Source organism: Argiope bruennichi, chromosome 3 (genome assembly GCF_947563725.1).
Source record: "Argiope bruennichi chromosome 3, qqArgBrue1.1, whole genome shotgun sequence".
Lineage (NCBI taxonomy): Eukaryota > Metazoa > Arthropoda > Arachnida > Araneae > Araneidae > Argiope > Argiope bruennichi.
In genome coordinates this window covers 3,465,176-3,487,280 of record NC_079153.1, presented here as the reverse complement: position 1 = coordinate 3,487,280, position 22,105 = coordinate 3,465,176, and the positions used below count along the sequence as shown (strand labels likewise).

General features: G+C 25.8%; 1 protein-coding gene across 2 annotated transcripts in view; it reads right to left on the bottom strand.

Annotated features, from left to right (window-relative positions):
• Positions 1–22,105, bottom strand: part of LOC129963248 (serine/threonine-protein kinase 31-like) — a 40,609-nt gene that overhangs the window by 10,187 nt on the left and 8,317 nt on the right. For both annotated transcript variants that reach the window (XM_056077484.1, XM_056077485.1), the window contains 14 exons: positions 21,485–21,582; positions 16,823–16,872; positions 16,159–16,338; positions 14,997–15,080; positions 11,229–11,378; positions 10,900–11,048; positions 10,208–10,577; positions 7,634–7,894; positions 7,406–7,525; positions 3,627–3,734; positions 2,071–2,160; positions 1,602–1,757; positions 1,277–1,492; positions 1,079–1,165 (listed from right to left, as the gene is read on the bottom strand). In XM_056077484.1, coding sequence (XP_055933459.1) covers positions 1,079–1,165; positions 1,277–1,492; positions 1,602–1,757; positions 2,071–2,160; positions 3,627–3,734; positions 7,406–7,525; positions 7,634–7,894; positions 10,208–10,577; positions 10,900–11,048; positions 11,229–11,378; positions 14,997–15,080; positions 16,159–16,338; positions 16,823–16,872; positions 21,485–21,582 — 2,119 coding nt within the window. The remainder of the gene's footprint in view (positions 1–1,078; positions 1,166–1,276; positions 1,493–1,601; positions 1,758–2,070; positions 2,161–3,626; positions 3,735–7,405; positions 7,526–7,633; positions 7,895–10,207; positions 10,578–10,899; positions 11,049–11,228; positions 11,379–14,996; positions 15,081–16,158; positions 16,339–16,822; positions 16,873–21,484; positions 21,583–22,105) is intronic.

Here is a 22,105-nt window from a genome sequence, read left to right as displayed (position 1 = left end):
ATATTTCACCTACATAACGCCAAGATACAAAATTTGCAGTTTTACAGTTAAATTTCTTGTTGTTTTTTGTCAATCTTCATTACCCTCTTGACTTATTAATTAAGAAAATTAATATATCAGACAATCAAATAAAAGCATTTAAGCAAGTTTGAACTGCCTAGACAAAAAGTAAATAGAGACCATCAATCTTCCAATATCTTCTTAAAGCAAATATGCTTCTTCAACCCATAGTTTTGCCACAGACACAACCACAGACTATTCAACAGTTCTTCAAAAATGATCAGGGGAATATTCAAAGTATAGTTAATTTAATGTAACTGTTTTTAGTTATTCACATATTTCTTAAGTAGAATTGAAAGAAATCCATTATTTCTTGTTTGGTAGAATGACTATTGAGAATTTACTTGAAAATTTTCTAGGATCTTAAGAGCCAATCAAAATTTGTAAGAAGATACCCGAGGCACAATTTGCATCATGTTAAAGCAAATTTAAAGATAACATTCTTATTTATATAAAACCAACATTTTCATTTGATCTTTAGCTTGAAATACTTAAATATAAGAGTCTACAAGTTATTTCTGAAGTGAACATAAAATATTTTCAAAGAGGTGGCTTACACTACATGAACATACTATTGTATTAATCAATAAATTCAAACAGAATCTATTTCCAGTCAAAAAATAAAATTAATCTCAAATCATTAAATATATTTAATTTGCCAACTGTATTGAATGATCCACTATCAATGGGTTTTAGAAATATAGTTTTCAGAACTCATCAAATTTTAATGTATTAATATTAAAATTACCATTTTAGTTCTACTAATCAACATTTTTTTTAAAAAACTTTTTCCATACAGAAACAGAGTTTTAACCTGAGTCATGGGTTGGAAAATTTGAATAAAATACTGTCAGTTAAATGAGAAAAGTTAAAACTACTTAATTATTTTAAGGTTTATAAACCTCTTTATTTAAGCACTATGTTTAAATTGTATGATTATGTAACACAAGGAAAATTTACATGCACCATCTAACTAAAAGATCAACAGATAATAATTAATTGAAAATATAAATTTTACTATGAGCAAATCTTCTTTTAATAAAGGACGATGAATTTGTTGTCTCAAAGCCAACATTTCCTGCTGTGCATCATTCCCATAAGAATCCTAGAAATAAATATAATTTTTAGTGAGGACATTATAAACATTTAAGACAGCTTAGATAATATTTTTTTATTCTAAGATTTAAAAAAAAAAAAAAAAAAATGTAAATTTTACCTCTTTATGACAAAGTTCTTCTGTCAATGTATGTACTTCCTTGCTAGTACCTTTTAATTCATCCAAAGTGTTTTTAATATCAGGTAGTTTGTTTAAATCATTGTATACAGCGTAATAATTCTCATAATGATCACATAAAGAATCAATTTTTTCTTTATGGACATCCAGAATATCTAGAAGGCATTGAATAACAGAATAATTTCCAGAGTCCTTATTCTAAAATGGAAATAGACAAAGTTATTAATATTTTTAGGTGTCTAGTGATAAATGAACCACTAGAATAACAGAATAAAAGTAATAATAGATTAAAAGAGAGTTCACTTACCACAGTTAAAGTCTGGATTTCTTCTTCTAAAGCATTTCCAAAGATTGTTAATGCTTTCTTTAATTGATCATCAAATGATGTAGTTTTGCCAATGTTATATACATTAGAATTAAAATTTGAAACTTCATTTTCTTCTAAAGTATTTAAATGAAATTCCTAGAATAAAACACAATTACATGAATGGAACTGAAGCATTTCAAGATAAATTTTTAATAGTAATTAAAGCAATAAAACATTAGATCAATCTTACAAAATGACGTGGCACTTAATTTTGTATGAAATTGAACTTAAAAAATATTTACATTTGTAGAGAACACAACATCAGATTATACAATCGCATTTGTATGTAAAGTTATGCAGAAAGTACAATTATTTAGGAACATTTTATTCTTCACATATAAATTAAAAAATACTCTGAATCAGAACTGAAAAGTAATAAAATAGCAATAAAAAATTACAAAGAGTATACCTTTTTTATGGTTGATAGTATATCATCAAACTGCTGATGAGCTTGATCTGTTTTTGCTCGTGTTTTAGACACCAAATTCCACCGTTCTTCCTAATTAAAAAAAAAAAAAAAAAGAAAAAGAATAAAGTAAATGAAAAAGAAAATTGAAGCAAATGCAGGGGGGGGGGAGATTTCAGAATTTTAAGTTAAAAATAAAAACACTAATTTAATATTTTTAAAAACAATTATTTAGAATTGTGTATCAGGAATAGCTCATATAAATAAATCTATTGTATTTATCTTTAAAAAAAAAAAAAAAAAAAAAATTGAAAGACAGATATAGTAGTTTTAAATTCAGTTATGAAGAGCTAGATTGTTTAAATGTTTTCACCATCTTCTAGGCATGAAAATAATTATTTAACTAAACAAAATAAATATTTTATTTAGTAAAAGACGTGTAATATACATTCTTACATTTAATAGGATGAAATAGATTGAGGTAGTAATTGCAGTTAATGATGTTAATAAAAATAATAAAAAAGGTTAGAATGCAAGTTCTACTAAAACTGCTTTTCCTTTCATATCACTATTCAACAATGGTTCCTTCAGTGTATTGCACAACTCTAATGTGAATTGCATGAAATTAATGTAGCACGTAATGCTCTAATAAAAAAGAAAATATATTTTTTAAAAATTGAAATTTAGGATATAAAATTTCATATACTACAAAGACAAACACAAGGAGAATACCTCTTAGCATTATGACTCATGCTAAGAACAGCTATTACAAATTCTTTTAAAATTTGAAATTAGCAAATAGTTAAAATATGACCATATGAAAATTCTTTAGACACATCAAAGAAAACTGCATTATAGCAAAATATTTCAAAGTAAATAAATATAACAGAAGATTCCCTTGTTGAAGACATAAAAATCAGAAAGTGCACAGATTACAATGCTATTTATATAACAAGCAATAGACTGAATTAAATGATATACAATCTAACAAATTCTTCATTTATGAAGCATTAAGAAATAAAATGGCATTATAACTAAAAGTCAAATACTGTTACTAAAAACTTAGTGAATATATAACAATAAATAAAAATGTAGTGTGCAAATAATTGCTTTCATAATAAGCAAGGAATTAGTAAGGTACATAAGATAAATAACTCAAATATCAATAATTCAAATCATCAAAAATCTAAACTATTCAGCGCCCCAAAATTTTTTATTAATTCAAGCACATGTGTTAATATTTCATACTGAATCAATGTTATGAGCGGTAGAAGATTGTTTCTTAAGGAAGGGGTAAAAAATTAAATATATTGCTTGAATGGAAATCAAAACTCCTTCTTGCTAACTATTTTTCTTTAACTATAAGTTATACTATTAAGCTTTAACTATAACTTTAACTATTAAGGCAAAAATGTTTTAAAAGTTGATATCAAATATCAGTAAATTTGGTTAAAACAAAAAATAAGTTTATCATGCAAAAAAACTATGTTCTGAAAATTTTAGACCTTAAATATCGACAAAATTCTTACATACAAATTAGAAGCAATTCATTCACCAACCTTTACTTTATTATATTCTACAATAAGTTCATCAATAGTTTCAGGTTTTTTCGGAAGTTGCACATTCATCCATGCATTTGAGTTGCTTTCTAGATCAGTTATGATTTTCTAAATCGGAATATAGAAAAATATATAGTTATAGCCATCATAAATAACTAGAAATAATATCTATAAAAAATACAAGTATCTATTAAATTTAATCTTTTAATACTCATACAATTAAAATTTTATGATATGTTAACATCAGCCTAAGTACAAAGTTAATCAATCCTTAGTTAATTATCAATTGTAATATTTTTGTTTTTCAGTTTTTAAGATTAAGTGTGGCTATATTCATCATACAATTTATATATTTAAAATAATAGGTAAATCCAAAGTAAAGAATCCCAGAGCTATCCACAGAAATGATTTTACCAATTTTTATTTTATACAAAAGCCCATAACACCTTGATATGTTATCAATTGCTTGTTCTACATCACCCATAATTTTTAAAAGAAATCTCACAAACATAACTTCATTGCATACTCTCTATAGGGTAGAACATTCAGAATCCCCAGTCCACAATCGCAATATTAATTTTATTTTTTTTTTTTAAAAAAAAAATAACATATGAAAGCTAATGCTCTTAGACATATCAATAATGACTGTCTCCTCCATTATTTTCTATTTTCAAGTGATACTACAAAATAAAAAAAATTTATTAAACTGACAGCCAACAACTGTACCGAATTTGCTAGCTTATTCTGCCACTTTTCAAGCATGCAATGAATCAAAATGTTTTATGCTTGGTGGGCAACTATAATTTAAAATAGTAGTTTCATTTGGTGTAATTAAATGTAATTCATTAAAGTTGGTTGGTATGACCATGTTAATGCTATTAATATGGTGCACAAACTGCAATTATCAAAAGTGGCTAGTGAGGCATTAAATCAAATCAGATGTAGGACAACTGAAAGATTATCTGAATAATTGCCTTCATTTTCTATAACATAAAATTACATTTTCAACATCACTAATGTGTTCATTTTAATTGTTTTCTATTGTTAACTACCTTAATAATGCAGAATGTTAGACAAATTTTTACTGATTTACCTTTGAATCTTTCTTTAAACATTTCTTATATCTCAGATATGTGGAATTGGACCCCCTGTTAACATTTCCACAAGAAAAACAAAACTAATAAACAAGTATCAATTAAAACTTTTATTAATGATTATATTCCCCTATATTGGATATTATTGTCATAAAATTCTCATGTTAGATCCAAGATTGGAAGCATAAATGCTACATATATAAGAAGCATTATAGATGACTTCAACAGCGAGGAATTATTAATTGTTTTTGCTGTTCACAATATTATATTTCTTGTTTTTCAGTTTTTAATTATAAATCTAATGCCTTCCTTTTCTGTATAAAATAATACCCAGTAATGAAAACAATTCCTTATGTTGCACTTTTTTTATCACAATTTTGAGAGAAATTCATTTATAGCACAAGGCTTTGCAAGGTTCAGGTTTACATCTATCCTTAGTTGAAAAATATATGTCGTTTTCCCAGCTTAACTATTGCAATTTGTATCAAGTTTACCCATGTTTAACAGTAATATGCATTTATAATTTGCAATGAAGTCCACAGCAGATTTTATCATTCACTGATTGCACACTGATTTAAGGTTGCTTAAGTCATAAAATTGACACTATTCAAAAGTTTTGCTTCATCTAAAGTGAAATGCATATCAATATCATTTTCTGATTTATAACTATAACGAAATTGATAGTAATACTTGTGAGGAACTATTTGAAGTTCTTTTTCAGCTATGTCTCAATATGCTTCTTATCCATTAATTTTATGGCTTTCAATTCTTTGGGAAAATTTTTTGTATTAAAGAATTCTCTTTTAATAGATGCACAAACAATTAAGTAATTCTGCCTTATTTGACACAAAAATCATAAGAGCTATGTTTTTAATCAAATTTTGTAGATTAGTTTTGAATGGTTCTATCTCACTAGATTGCACCTTGACCTGTATATTTTCCATTTCCAACTCTTTAACTAAAATGTGTTCACTTAGTTTTCACTAATTCTAACTTAAAATCATTGTCTAATTTTTTAATTGCTAGTTTACTTCTTTTTTTCTTCAATTATGCAATCAATTACATTTTACACAAAATCAATATTACTTTCATAAATAACATAATTTGCAGCTAGATTTTTAAATCTATAATTCTAGTTTAATAATCCACTAGGTTTTCAGCTCACCTCTTGATAACAGCTTTCATTAAAAGTTATGAAAATCAAAATAACAAATCCACACAATTAACAGAAATGCAGTATAACTAACTAATCCACAATATTGACTCAACACAACTAATGTAGTCATTAATGTTCACAATTAGGTATAACTGCATTGATATTACATCACAATTAACAACAAACAGATTCACCAATTTAAACACAAACTCACACTATCTAAACCAAATTTAAAGCTATTAGTTCCACAAATCTTCCTCATTGCACACAAGAGAAACTATATTTAAAATTCCACGTGTTTAACTTCTGACACCATGAAGTAGATTTATAATGGATAGATCCCAATTACTGACTACATATCATAATACTTGTTGCTAAAGTTAGTCAAACTTAAAAGCTCACAAGCATATGCTTAAAAGTAATTTGCAAAAATGTGAACTATACAAGGGAAGAGTAAAAGACTAAATACAAAAGATAAGGAATGCATTCAGCATCATCTATAATTTTCGACACAGTTATCAAAAACTGAGAAAATTGAATGCAGCTCATAGAGCAGTTATTTTTTTTTTTTTAAAATAAGAAATCTAGTACATACAAAGGTTTATTTCTAAATTTGAAGACACATATTTTTGTGAAACCACAAGCATTTAACCCTTAATTTACCAACGGCACTTTAAAAGAACCATTTAGATATGGCTAACCTTCACAATATGATTATTTCTTTCTAACAGTGTTTGAAAGAACATATTTCCAATAGAAAGCAGAAGATGCCAACTAAAAATAACATTAAAAATCTTTTATTGTTAATTTAAATAACTAAATTATTTTAATCAAAACAGTTTTATTCTTCTTCCTGGGTTTATTCTCTACCAAAACTTAACTAATGGCTCAAAAATAAATTTGAAAAATTAATGGTAAAATAATTCAGTAAATAAAAAGTCAATTTTTTTTTTTTTTTTTTTTTTTTTTTTTGCATAGCATAATATGAGATAAGTCTATTACAAATATATTTCAATTCTTTAACTTTTTTAAAATTTTTAATTCTGAAACAGATCCAAGTGACTTTTTGTAGATAAAATCAAAATTTATAATTTAATTGGGTTTTTCATAGTTAGCACATATCTCATAGCAGAGAGTTATATATATATTTTTTTTCTTGGGGGGGGGGACTTAAATATTTTTTTCTTTTTTGTTACAAATGATAAATATATCCTGAAGATGTTGCATTTTACAATGCATTACCACAATTAGAAGATATAGATGATTTAATCTGCATGATGATAAATATTATCATTTAAAAGACAATTTTCCTCCATTAAAATTTTAAAAATAAAGCTTCACAAGAATACTTTAGTAAGCATAAAAATCAAATAGGTTTGTAATCCTCTAATTTAAACAAAATAATCATTACAAATAATAACACACATAAGAAAACTTTATCAAACAAGAGATCAAACAGGAGATCCTTAAAAAATGAGACCTCACATAAGGATTGTAATATTATTCCGATTTTATTTTAAAATAATTACTTGGATCTTCTCTTTTCTTTGAAATATTGTACTGTCACAGCTTCCTAAATAATCCTCAAGTTTGTTAAAAAGGTCAACTCGGAATGAATCTCTGGCTGATTTTAAACAAGTCAGTCTTTCCTAGAAATAAAATCAGAATCATATAAGAGCATTAAATAAACGCACACATAATGCACTAATATTTTAAATAAATGAAATGGATAGTTTAAAAAAAATCCAATATTTTACCTCAAAAGAAGAAGGCAATCCCATGTTAGTACAAATTTCTCTTCTTTTTTCATTAACAAATCTCTTTAAATTTTCTACAGATTCCCAGTATTTTTGTGATGCAGAAATAACACTTTTAATAGATACTTCAGAGTGCACAATAGTAGTAATTTCATTTTTCAGCAACTCTACAGCGGAACTTATAATACTATCATCAGAAGATTGAGATACTAAACTCCTGATGTTGTTAATGAATTTCAAGTTAGGGTGAACTGAATCCAGCTAAAAAATTAATATAAAAATTAAATGAAATACTCTAACATTAGAACAGTTTCTAAATAATATTGCAATACACATTAGTAAAAAAAAGCACATGAAGATTGAATTAATTTCAGAAAGTCAGATATATGTTTGTAAAAATGAAAGAGGAGTTGTAAAAAAGGTATACATGAATAAATACACTTGGAATAAGGAACAATTTTATAAAGATTCTGTATAGGTGGTGGTGGGAGAAGGGTTTAAAAAAACTTTTGATCGGGACAGCCACCATTTCTGTGGTTTGAATTTCTCTGACTTTTCCAGGTTTTTAAAGAAATTTCCCTGATATTTTTTGGATGTTTTTAATATCTTCAGAACAACATTGCTTTATTTTATTCTCTTTAAATAATGCACAATATGTTCACAATTTTATTTGAAAAATTGTTCTACTCTTTTAACTAAAATTAATGTAAAATAAAATGTAATTATCAGGGAAAAACAACAACAAAATATTTCAGCTAATATTGAAAACCCTTCCACTTTTTTGCAAATGTATTAACCAACACTAGAGGATACATGCCCATACAAACCGACTTTTAGCCAACTAGTCATATCTCAAAACTGTTTGTTAAGTTTACTCACCAAAAAAAAAAAAAAAAAGTAGTGAAAAAATATACACACATTTACGGAGTGCTTAAGAATGAAATGATTTGTTTCCTTCCAGTGGGGTTTCCCTATCCATAATGTTCACCAACATCCAATCAGAACTAAACAATAATTTTACTAACAAAAATCTCCTTTATAAATACAAATGAAATTTTTGCATCAAAATGAGAAAAATTCTTCAATGAAATCGAAATTGCATTCACTTTTAGCTCACCAGCTATAATAATAAAACAGATTGCACAATGTTTAACCCATAAAATAAAGGAAAAAAGTAGAAAATTGGCCCTTATCAATTTTTTTCTTTGCAGCTTAAGAAGAAAAATGTTACAGAAGTATAAATTTCAAAAAGATAATATTAAATTTTAGTGTCAAACAGTTTCGTACACATCAATCCGCGTAAGAAAAACACTGCCCTACTCTTTTTTTAATAAATCGTGAAAAAATTACAAGAGGCATGTGTACCTATAATGTATCAAACAAATTAATTTCATGTGTTTAACATTATTTTAAAATTATAAAGAATTTTGTTGAATGTATAGGAAATTTTAAACGAACACAAAATTTAAAAAAATGTTAGCAATAACATCTGTTTCATGATGTCCATAGGATTCATTAAGATGAAGAATTTAGTAATCTGTGTTTATAATGCTAAAGATTAAATAAACACACACACAAAAATGTTTCAAGGAAATAATAGCAATAATGCCTGATACTTCAAAATTCAACAAAAATATCTCCAAGAAGAGGGGGAAAAATTATTGAAAAATACTTATTTAATTAAAATTAGTTGTTTTGGAAATATAATAATGGGGCAATGTTTTACAATTGCCATGATAGATTTGATGTTTGAAAGAAGAAAAGGGGAGGAATAGCTCCATATATATCTTTTTAAATAAAAGAGCTCATTAAAGCTTAAAATCATAACATCAATATGAACTGGGCAGGATTAAGCTGCCCTTTACAAAAGTATGCAAAACAATTTTTGCTAATTATGTTGATAACTTGTTGTTGTAGTGGGAAGCAAACAAAAACTTTTGGCAAAAATATTATATATTTATACATATATACAATTGGTGGACTACCAGTTAAAGTTTGATTTTCATTAGAATTCGCTAAAAATTACACATTTATAAAAAAAAATTTCAGTTTAATAATAAATTTCCTTGACTTTTCCCTAACCTCCCGGAATTCTCTGATGATTACTGGTTTCCTGGGCAGTTGATCCCGATGCTGATTAATAAGTAGTTATATAATATCAAGTATCTGATTTTTTTTTCAGTTTATGAACATTCCAATTAAAGAATTCACTTTTTTAAATATTTGATATAAAATTTAAGTTTTCTTAAACTATTGATAGATTTCCAGTTAACATAATATGAATGCATAGAAATCTATATATGACATGCAAAAAAGCATACAAAACTAAATAACTAAGTATTTCAATAAGTTTGTTTTATGAACTTCGTTACAAAACATGGACACAAATAATTCAATGTAGAGATGATTATTCAAGCAATTCTTTTTTTAATACATAAAAAGATAAACAAAATCTGTTTTTATGAAATGCTTCATACTACACTCTTTTTTAATCTCATACATAAATTTAAGGGTTTTTTCTGTCATCCCCCCCCCCCCGATCTTGAAGCATTAAAAAAAAGTGAGCTTACTAACCATGTAAGCAGAAGGCTGACTGGAATTCTTTTCTTTAGGTGAAGCCTCCAATGAACTTTTTCTAACTATATCACCAAGTTCACTACCTCTTTTTATTATCATTTTTGGATGAAATTCATTGTCTTTTCTAACTTCCTCAGCAATTCCATTGCAATATACTTCTTCACTCCTTGGGGATCCTTCCTTAGACTTACACTGGTTTTTCTGGGTCTTTTTGTTGTTATTTGCTGCACCATTAACAGGGGGTTCTAATGCTTTTGGTATATAAAGGGAAGATGCACAAGAATTGTAATTAGAAGATGCTCTATTTTCACTTCCACATGCATAAGCTCGACTTTTTGTATTTAACTCTTGGTTACAGGATTCAAGCCTAAAATGAAATATAATTAATTCAATTATTACAAAATTGGTGATAATTTAGTAAAAATATGTTTAGATATTAAAATATTAGGATCAACCAGTCCCAAGTCTTTTAATAAAAACTTATCTTATTTTTAATTGATAAATTTTAAATAATTTTACTTAACTTAAATAAATTTTTTTTTATCAAAAACAGAATAAAGTAACACAAATAACAAAGTAATGTTATGATTTAAATATGTAGTGAGTAACAATAATTTTGCTATTCAATCAACCCTTTAAAAATAAATAATTTTAACCACTGATAATATTAACAGAATCACAGAAGTTACCTCACAGGTTTGGCGAAACCCTTACTAATGATGTCTGAAATTACATCTTTGCCATTACAAGAACACCAAAAAACATGATATTCCATATTATGTGACAATCTTGCAGATAGGGTCATTCGTTTATTTACAAGCTGATGAAGGCACGATCTCTAAAAAGTTAATGATTACAGAATTATAAGTTATATTTAAGCATTATATTCATTACAATGAGTAAATATAATATTTTCAAATGAAAATGAAACAAATTTTTCAGTAATAGATAATCCATAGCTAGTAATAAGCTTTTGTTTTATATAATTATTTATAAAAATCCTTTATTTAATTATTACCTTATTGGTTGCCTTGGTATCACAGACTAAATGGGACAAAATAAATTTTGATGCCATTGGAGGCACCTTTTGTAAAGATTCTGGTATTTCAATAATATTCTGGTAGCTAATTTCTTCTCGATTTCCAAAATCAATGTAACGAACACAGCACTACAAAAACAAATGGAGTAATAATTTATAAAAGTTCAAAAGTGTAAAGAGCAATAACACATATTTAAATTTTCAGAACATATCGCATAAAATTAAAATGCCATTAAAAACAAAAGTTTCTGAAAATGAAATTCTTGTAACCAATTACCTTCCTGCCCAAATTATTCTTATTTAACAAACTTAATTTTTACCAAAATCAATTATAATTAAAATACTTTTTCTAACCAATCTTATCTTTTAAGTAATAAAATAATATTGACCAAAATAAGAAGAAAATACACACAATTATGCTCAGACACATAATTAATAAGATATCATATCCAATAGTGACTGTTAAAAATATCACACAATAAATGGAATTTTCACCAATGCCAGATACTATAACTGTTATGCAAAATTTCTACCTAGTAAGAAATGCACATTTTTTTTGTTTTAAATTCTGTACTAATTTGATTCCTTTGAATATGAATATACAGCCAATTCTCAGATACAGAAACCTTTGTGCTCTTGCACATGTGATTATTGCACATGTGATTATTATGTGTGATTTAAGCAAAATAAGAGTGAGATGAAAGAAATTACAAGATGGAAGTCAAGGTCAAGGCCTAACAAAAAATTCTGGAAATGTGCAGTTCTGAATTTGCTTCATCCCTTTGTGGAGTGAAATCATCTGAAAGTGGTGGGATCCTCAAAGGAAAAATATCTTCTAAGAAGCTGAGCTCTCTAGTGTTTTATAAGCAATGTTTAAATTTGTTGCTTTATATAAGTACTCCAATATAAGATACATTTCTTGTATTTAAAATTTAAATCTATAATACTGCAACTTGATAATTTTAAAGGCATGATTTTGACATGAATAAGAAATGGAAAGAAACTTTCTGATAGCATGTCCAAAGAATGAATTTAATTATGTTTAGTTTTTAATAAAGAGAATTTCATCTTGGGAAGTTATTTTGATGTTATAGAAAAATAGAGATTAACAAACAAAAAAAAGGGCAGGGGAGGTTAAGTATGATAGCATTAGTGCTAAGAAAAAAATTAATAAAATGACGTTTTTATTCTATTTACTTTCTTTCGAACTTAATTCGCTTTAATTTATAATTCATACTTACAAATATTATAGAATTTTTTACTAGCTTTTTTGAAATTTGCAATCAATTCGAACCTAACTATAAAATAAAAATTTTTGTTCAAATTAATAAATTCCCAAAATATTAATATATTTTATTATCACTGAGGATATATACACTCTGATAGATGACGTGATAAAATCAATTGCAGAATGAAACGAGTTTAATAGGAACATTAAAATATTTTCAAACAGTACAGAAAAAATACCAAGTACTTTTAACATATATATATATATATATATATATATATATATATATATATATATATATATATATATATATATATATATATATATATATATATATATAAAACAAATTATGTAACATTGCATTTTATTCATTTTGTGATTGGTAGAGAGTGAATTACCTGATCTATGACATTAGATGTTTGTTTTATCAATATTGTTTGAAATATTTAATGAATATTATTACATCATAGTAAGAATTAATGTTGCACTTGGAAGAGAAATGGAGACAAAAGGAAAAGTAAAGCTTTAATTAACACCAAATGAGTTTAAAAGAACATAATTTGTTAATTCTATTTTCAGAACACACTGTTTGTGACAACTCAAAAGAATAGCTTACTGATTTGTTTACCTCTCAAGAATGATGGAAATTTGTCTTTTGACAAGTAATCGTCTGAATGCCGAAGAAATACATGTGTTAACCCAGCATTGATTTTTTAAACAGTAACTAGGCATTCAGCAGTATCATATGAAGAAAAAAAAAAAAAAAAAAAAAAAAAATGCAAAGAAAAACTAAGCGAGAATCTGCCAATTTGAAAAGAAAAGTTGAAAAGGTTGCAATTTCTTGTTTGACTAGCTTTTTGCCATGATCATCAATAAGCCACAAGGTCAATGTTTCAGGCTGCCACTCAAAACAAGGAAAAGAATTTCCTGTATTTTCCCTGTATGTATATTCAAGATACAAAAAAATTTGCAAACAGCACTCAGTTATAATGCTATATGATTTTAAGGAGTGGAAAAAGCAAGGAAAGAAAGCAACAACTTAATACTATTCCAAATAATAGCATTTAAAAGTAGGTTTATATTCACATACAATAAAAATATGCTCTCTCTATTTATTATCTAGAATTTAGTATAACTATATTCATATATTAAGGAGGGGGATATATTATCTCTCATGCTCTTTAACTGTAAGTCACACAAAATTAAGGGCTTGGATGAAATAAAACACAAAACATTTGTTATCATGATACAAATCATTTAATAATCACTTGATTACCTTTTTTTTTTTATTTATTCCTTTTGTATACAATTCATGTATTTGGGCATCAAGTTAAGCAACTTCTGCAGATTTTTCAGCCATCAGTTTCATGGAGCTAATCCGTAACAAATAAAGTACGACGTTTATGCATGGCTTAATGTACATTTTTTAGTTATTTCACTATTAGTGAACATATGTTAAAATAATTCCGATATATCATTGAATGCATAAAGGACAAATGTGACGCAACAAGTTTTAGTATCCATAAAAATTCAGCTTTATAATTGCACTTAAATCTAAAAAATTTCAAAATTGGCTTATTTTTTTCACATTAAATTTGATGTTTTCGGATTTGACATCTTATTCTGTATTCTTTCTAAATACTAACATCAATGATGACTCTTCTAACTGGCATGAAGTATTGTATATTTTCCTCTTTTACATGACTAATAAGTGCCTGTTTTCCAATATTATTTAAGCTAATTATCTTCTTACAAAGCGAAAAGTATGCAACAATAGGATTTTGCAGAACTTTTCAAACCCATTCAACAAAATCAGAACTATTTTCCCTCCAATTTGCATGGATTTTGAGGTAAAATTGTTTTAAATAAAATCTCTAATCTATTTTTAATAAGCTTATAGTTTCTCAAGTAATAAGCAAGCTATTCAATAAAGTCAAGTATAGTAGACTTAACACCACAGCACATCTTCCGCAGATTTAATGTTTCTATTTCCTCCAGAGAAATGAACTCTGTTCTTTTACACAGTCACAGAAGTTTTGCACAAAATGGAACATTTTCACATGGTATGGAGCATTGTCCTAGGGTGAAATCTAGAGATGGAATTTGAATCCAGGGTAAAGTAAGTACACAGCATTAAAAGTATTGTTTTTAAAAACTTCTTAAAGAAGCCCTGCAGAAAAATTATTCTTATTATATATCGATTATGTGAGGTGATTGTCATATTAAATAGTTCAAAAATAGTGTTCATCATTTAACAATGTATTATCCAGACAATACATTGATGTCACATACAAACTGATATCAAATAAAATGCAAAATCCCTACAACACCGATGTAAAGGGATAGTAGCAACAAACTACAAAATATTTCGTATTTGTGGTAGAAGGAAGCATTTCTCTTATAGGTGTGGACATGAAAAACACTGAGAAAAAGTACATTAACACATTTTTACTTAATAAATAATTTTAAATAATGCAAAAAAGTTTACAACCAACTACAGAAATATATATAAAACATACCATTCCAGGTTTATTAGGCAAAGAAATTTTAACCACAGAACAGCGGTACCAAGAATTATCTTCTGAAAACAAAGCAGCATACACCTGAAAAAAAAATAATAACATTGCAAATTTTTAACAAGAATTTCCAAAATTGATATTAATTTTACTTATTTGATGAACTGATATATACTTTTGAATGCAAATAAACCACTTTGGGCTTGAATGAGTGTCTGTAATCAGCTACATATTTTTCTATAAACATGACAATACAATTAATGCTGATGAAAGAAAATAAACTTTTCCCAATTCAAGTAAAAAAAATAAGTATTTATGATTTTTTTTTAAATCTGTAAAATTAGATACAAGCAATTTCATTCATTTATTTATAAAGCAGTACAACATCTGTTGAAGTTCCAAGTCAATATTGTTTACACAAGCATCTGACTCTTAGTATTATTGCTTGTATCCATATCGTCAATCTTTAAGAACAAACTAAAATTCTACAATTCAAAACTCATGAATTTACAGAAAAATAATTTTGTAAAACTAAGTTCTATTTGACCTAAATCCAAGCTTTTAAATATAATTTATAATTTTCATTCGTAATAATAAATACAGACTAAAAGATTCACTCATTCAACTTAAGAACTTTTCTGTATTCCACAATACTGCATTTTAAAAATATTCATAAATAATTAATGAGTTTAGGTATTAATTAGATTTTAAACAAAAGAATAATAATTGCAATTTTTAAAACATTAATATTTTCCAAACTTAAAGGTATCAACAATTTTATGATGTTTACAAAGTTGCCAAAAACTCAATATTCAAGTTCCATACTCCCCATTCCATTTAGTTAATCTTTTATTTTCCCCAGTCATTCTTGAATAAAATTAAATAATGTAATAAAGGATTAAAAGTGTGTTTTAAAATTGATCCTTTAAAAGTTCAAACATTTTTAAAAGTAGATGAAATCAGTTTTTTTTTATATATAAAATCGAAACTAAGAGAAATAATGAAAAAGCTACTACAGTTAGGAGATAAATTTATGAAATAAATATTAAAAATGATCTAGAATAAATATTTAATAGTACATTGGGATTAAACAATAAAAAAAATCTTTTAAGAATTAAAATATACAAGCACATTACAACATCAAAACTTAAAAATGAAAACATGCCTTCTTCAAAGATGGTTTCTTTTCAAGAGGCTTGTGACTGAAATTCAAACTATTTAAGGAACTCGTAATCATCATAAGGTCTTCAGATCTATTTACTGGATAGCCATAAAAAGTTACTGGATCTTCTACACTAGAGCAAAGTACATCAAGTTTGACTGACTGAGAAATCTGAGGTCGAATCTAATTTAGAAAGAAAGATTCAACTCAAACTAATGTTGCCATAATAAAAACAATGTCATAAAATTACTATAAAAAAGTGAATTTTAATACAATGTATAGTAGATTTCAAAAAACACTGAATATTATATTACAGAATATACACTTTTTAACAAGTAAAACTATTTATAACATAAGTATAAAATTTGAGCACATAAATACATTATTATAGATTAATACATTATTACAGGGGGAATTTCAATTGTTTTAATATGAAATTAAAAAAAAAGGATAGCTTGAAATGAACAAATTTTATATACTTTAGATAAATTATTCTCAATACACTTAAATCATGTTTGTGGATAATTACACTAAAAAAAAATTACATCCATATATAAATTCATATCATTCCATAAAGAAATATCCATGGAGTACAGATAAAGCTAGAATTAAATTATTTTAAATTCAACCCAATATTTTAAAGAGCAAAAATAGTTATTTTGCATACCACTTGTTCATTGACAGGAGAAGGTGCAGGATACTGAAAATGTCCATAATCTAAAAGTAAAATGGATAGCATTTTTACAGTTCTTACATAAATACTTTTTAAAAATTTCAGATAAATAGAATTTAAATTATACAAAAATTGCAATGTCTTCTTCCATTTCTCAGAAATGCAAAAATGACAATAGCATAATTTGAGAAAGAAAGAAGTTTTATTTATCCCATTATTCTCCATTTTAATCCATTGCGGATACAAATGACTGGAAATGGGAAGTGAAAAGATAATTTCACTAATGCAATCAAATGAAACACAATTCTGTATGCTGTTTCAATATATATATATATATATATATATATATATATATATATAACAAAATATAAATAGCAAAAAGAGATTGCTTAAGGGAAACTACAAAAGATACTACCTTTCCTTTAAACATTCTTAAAGAATTAAGGTTTTAATATTGCAATAATCAAAATAAATTCACTTCTCTCTCTTACTGGGTAAAAATATACTGCATATTTAATTATATATTATATCTCATCCTTTTAAAAGAAAAAGGATGAGAATATATGCAGTTAAATGTATCTGAATAAGATAGATAGGACTTAAAGGAGTGGAAGAATTTTCCTTTTGTTAAATCACAGAAAAAAATACACCAATATATTACAACTGTAAAACTTAATAATGCAAGAACATGAGGACTGATTGATCTCAACATTAGTAAAATTGACAACAAAAACAGAGAATAATTATTGCAAACGGTAATAGACCACTGAAGCAAATTTGATTATCCATAGGTTTTTAGTTAGCATCATATATATTTAGAAGTAATCATATATATTTAGATATCATCATATACTATAGATATCATCATATACTAAAGTCATTCATAAGTAGTGTCATGAAAGAACAGAAAATGGTTTAAGGTTTCAAATGCAGCAAATTATCTGTAATTGTTGTTTTGATGGCTTTTAATTCAAAGTAATACATCCAAACTGTAATTCAAAACACCTATATAAATGCAAATGGAATCATAATTATCAGGATCAAAAGAGTAAGATTAAGCATGAGCAAATTATTACAATTAAAAATTAAGCATCTCTATTCTGTAACTACCAGGGATAAGATACTTGTACAATCAAATGATGCCTAATTTCATATGAGCATTGAATTATGTCATATACAAAATTTTTCAAATAGCAATAATCTTTTATAAATCACTGTTCAAGCATCATTTTTTTCTCTTGCGCAAATTCTTTTATGTATTTAAATTATGTTCATTTCTATACATCACTACAATAATATATGTTAATCTACTGCCTCTAACTTAATTAGCAATATATATCAGTAATATTATTTAGGGTGTTATATATAAGCTTCCATAAAACTTTTTATAAGAATGATATAATACCATTCTTATAGAAGTCTATTTTTTTAAATTTAATAGAAATCTTTTGATTTAAAATAATATTCTTGTAAAAGATAAATGAACAATATCCAAATGAACAATATATATAATGAACTATATCCAAATATATATAAATATTTCACCTTTAAAAAAAACATTACTTTCTTCTAAATAATTTATTTCCATTGTATTCAATTTTTTTTTATTCTAAGCTACCTTTATAGACAGCATATAGTTCCGTATCATATTATTTTAATCACAATTTATAATTCAATACTTTTTCTTCCAATGCACGGATTACTGTAATTTATTTATTTATTATTTGTAATATTTTGATATCAGAGTGGGGTCTCCTCCTCCCACCATAAGGGAAAGAGAAAAAACATACATAATAAAAAAATTTAAATAATATGAAGAATATTGACTTTCAAATGCAGAAAAAGTTCTTTACATTACAGACATTATTTAATTTGGAAGCAAGAGGTCATTTTCCAAAACATCAGATTATATACAAGGGAAACTATGGGGAAAAACAAGATCATTTAATATTTCCAACAGAAATATTTATGATAAAAGTTAAAAATAAAAGTTTTATACATAATTCCCAAGCCTTTTAATATTCACTAATATTAATGGGAAGTAATTGGGAAAGAAAGGCAAATCAGATAATACATCTACATTTAAATCTATTTACACAATCTATTTCAAAACTATTTTTTATACACACTAAACTGCAAATAACAATTTATTCATAGAACCATATATACATTTATTAATAAACAAAAATCGATACATGAAAATTATTATTTATCATTTTGAACCCAAATTTCATGAAGATTTGATTTAAACAACTGAACACAACTGACTTCAAGACAGACACACACACACACAAAAAAGCAAACTATAATTCTATAATTTAAAGAAATGTATTTAAACCCTCCTTATAAATATTAGTTTCATTAAAATTCTTTGCTTATAACAGTGAGCATTATTCTGTCATAGAAGCAAATTTGCCTAATTCCATATAAATTTTGCAAATTAAAAGAATCTGACGTTCCATCATTTTGGTAATTAGATAAGATTTATTTATAATATTTTGTCAATACTAAATGTTGATGCAGCATCAAAAACTTTTTTATAATAATCATACTAAATGTTATTTAACTTTTTTTAACCTATAGGTTTGTCAACATTTGCTTTATTGTTAATAATTAAAATAATTTTTAAAAGAAGTGATACATATAGCCACCAAATATTTAAGGAGGGAAAATGCTTTTCCACTATATTATTGCATCCACTTAAAGTAAATTGATACCATTGAAAAGTTACTTAAAAAAAAAAAAAACTGAGAGGATGTAAAAATAATTTTTGTACAATAATATGCTTTGATGTTAAGGCATTAAAATATTGATTTTACTTTTCAATTAAACTTCTAAATAATATTTTGAAAAAATCTGTTCTTAATAAGCCTCAAATATCCAAAAGGCAATTTTTTGCCAAATTTAATATTCCTAATACTTCCTTCAACGGTTTATATTGCCCATTGCTTTGTCAAACAGGACAAATTTTATATATAGAGAGAGAGATTTCACAAAAGAAAAAAAATTATCAATTACAAAAAGATAAAAATCATTAAAAAATGATAGAAACTGGACTCTAAAGAATAAAAGCTTTGAAACCTTCTTTAACTTAAGTTTAATAAAATAATTTTTAAATGTATGAAGACATTTAAAAAGAGTATCATAATAGAAATCATGATCACTGAAAACATGGACTCAAATCAACTAATGCAATTATATAATGAAATGAATCCTTTTACTAACTAAAGTAAACTTATTAGCAACTAACTTACTGGTAAAATATACTAAAATCCTTTTAATAGACAAATCAAGGGATTGCTCCAAAACAATATATTAATGAGAATAATGATCAAATGTGTAACATATTAAAAAGTCTTTACTATGTTTTTAGAGCAGTTTCTTTCATGTTTGATGCATCCATCTCTAAGGCACACAAAATTCATCTTGCTTTAATTTTATTTTCTGTTGATCAAACCAATTCACACAATCTTCTTTAAGAACATATAAAAGTTTAAACATACATTTATCAGTATAACTAAAATAAATTCTTCACCCTCTAATATACTAAAAATTAAAATTTGAATCTTTCTGGAGTTGCAACAAATTTGACACAGTATTTCATATTGCTCCTTCAAGATAACCATTCCAGTATTTCAATAAATGGCAATATTCATTGTGGAAGATAAAAGAGGAGGAAAAAGATGGTCATTAAATGGTATCTTAATATGTGTTGGCACTCCAGGAGAAGTTTCATCCTGGATTCATTTTCTTTTTCAATACATTCAGTAAATTAAGCTTTATGACAATGTTTTCCATATATCATAATCAATGTCTGAAGAGGGATTTTTTTTCTTTGGATTTCTCAAGAGAATTAGGCCCTTTTTAAGGATCTTTTTTCAAAATTAATCACTTTTAAGGAGTTTAAGAATGATTTTAAACCTCAATAAAAACTGTATGACATTAAATTTAATATTAATGAAATGATGACTTTCCACATTCTTAAATTTATTTAAAATATATCAAAATGCTGGACTTTTTTCGTCATGAAGAACTAAAAATTTATTATTTTTTTAAAGTGTTTTCTGGTAGTTAAGTATAAAATTTCCCTTTTTCATTTCTTCTATACTCTGTTTGTTTATCATTATCCTTTTTATATCATGTGAAAGGTATTCAAAAGTGTCTCCTTGAACAAACTTGATTGCATTTTAAGATAATTTCAAAAAGTTTAATAAAAATTAGAAGAACTTAAAAAGATACTTAAATCAGTATCATTGGGCAGACAACTGTGTACACTCTAAAATGACATAAATATAAATTTTTACAGTAATTCTTTAAATTATTAGTAGAAAATGTCTGTAATGTAGAAATTTGCCATCATTTTTAAATAATCAAATTTTGGAAAAAGAAAAGAGGGGCAATGTACAGACTTCCATCTTCCAAAAGCATACCAATGAAAAATTTGGTAGTTCTACTTTCATAAATCTGTTCTGTAGATCAAAAATGAACAGATTTTCATCATTATTAATATCAAAGATTAAACAAAGATTCAATTAATGAAGCATTTAGTAAGAGCTTGTGTAATAAACAGTTTCGCATGAAGTATAGCTTAAATTAAAAATAAATAATATTAGACAAAGAAAAAAAAAATTATCAACTTAAGGCAAGAATACATACCCGTATTTGAAAAATTTGATCCAGAGCATATCTGATTTTTGTTCATGTCAGAATATACATTGGGCTTATTTTCAAAGTTTGAACTGCCATTCTGAGTACTGGGAAAAGTGGAAAATTAAAACCAAAGATTCATTTATGAAAATTTTTAGACTTAAATATTCTCATAAGTAAACATATTTACTGCAAAATTTAACATAAAAAACATCTTAAATTTGAATCCAAAAATATGTTGCATTAACTTTAATATAAGACATGACATAGGTTGAAACAAAAATTCAACTTCATATGTAATGAAATATGCCAAACAAACACAGAAAAGTAAAATAAGTTCGATTTATTAGACAGTAATAATAATAATAATAATAAATTCATGTACAAAGTGCTTGGGATAACAAAAATACTGTAGAAATATTTTATGAAAGAAAATTAATAAATAGAAAATTAATCATCTAGAAAGCTTTGAAAAAAAAATTATAGTAAAAATGACACACATGCAAAGTAAACAAAAGATCATATCATCACCAAGAAAATATTATCATATAAATTGTTTTTATTTATACATTGTTTCATGTATGTGTATATATATATATATATACTAGTAATAAAAACCAAGTTAATAGA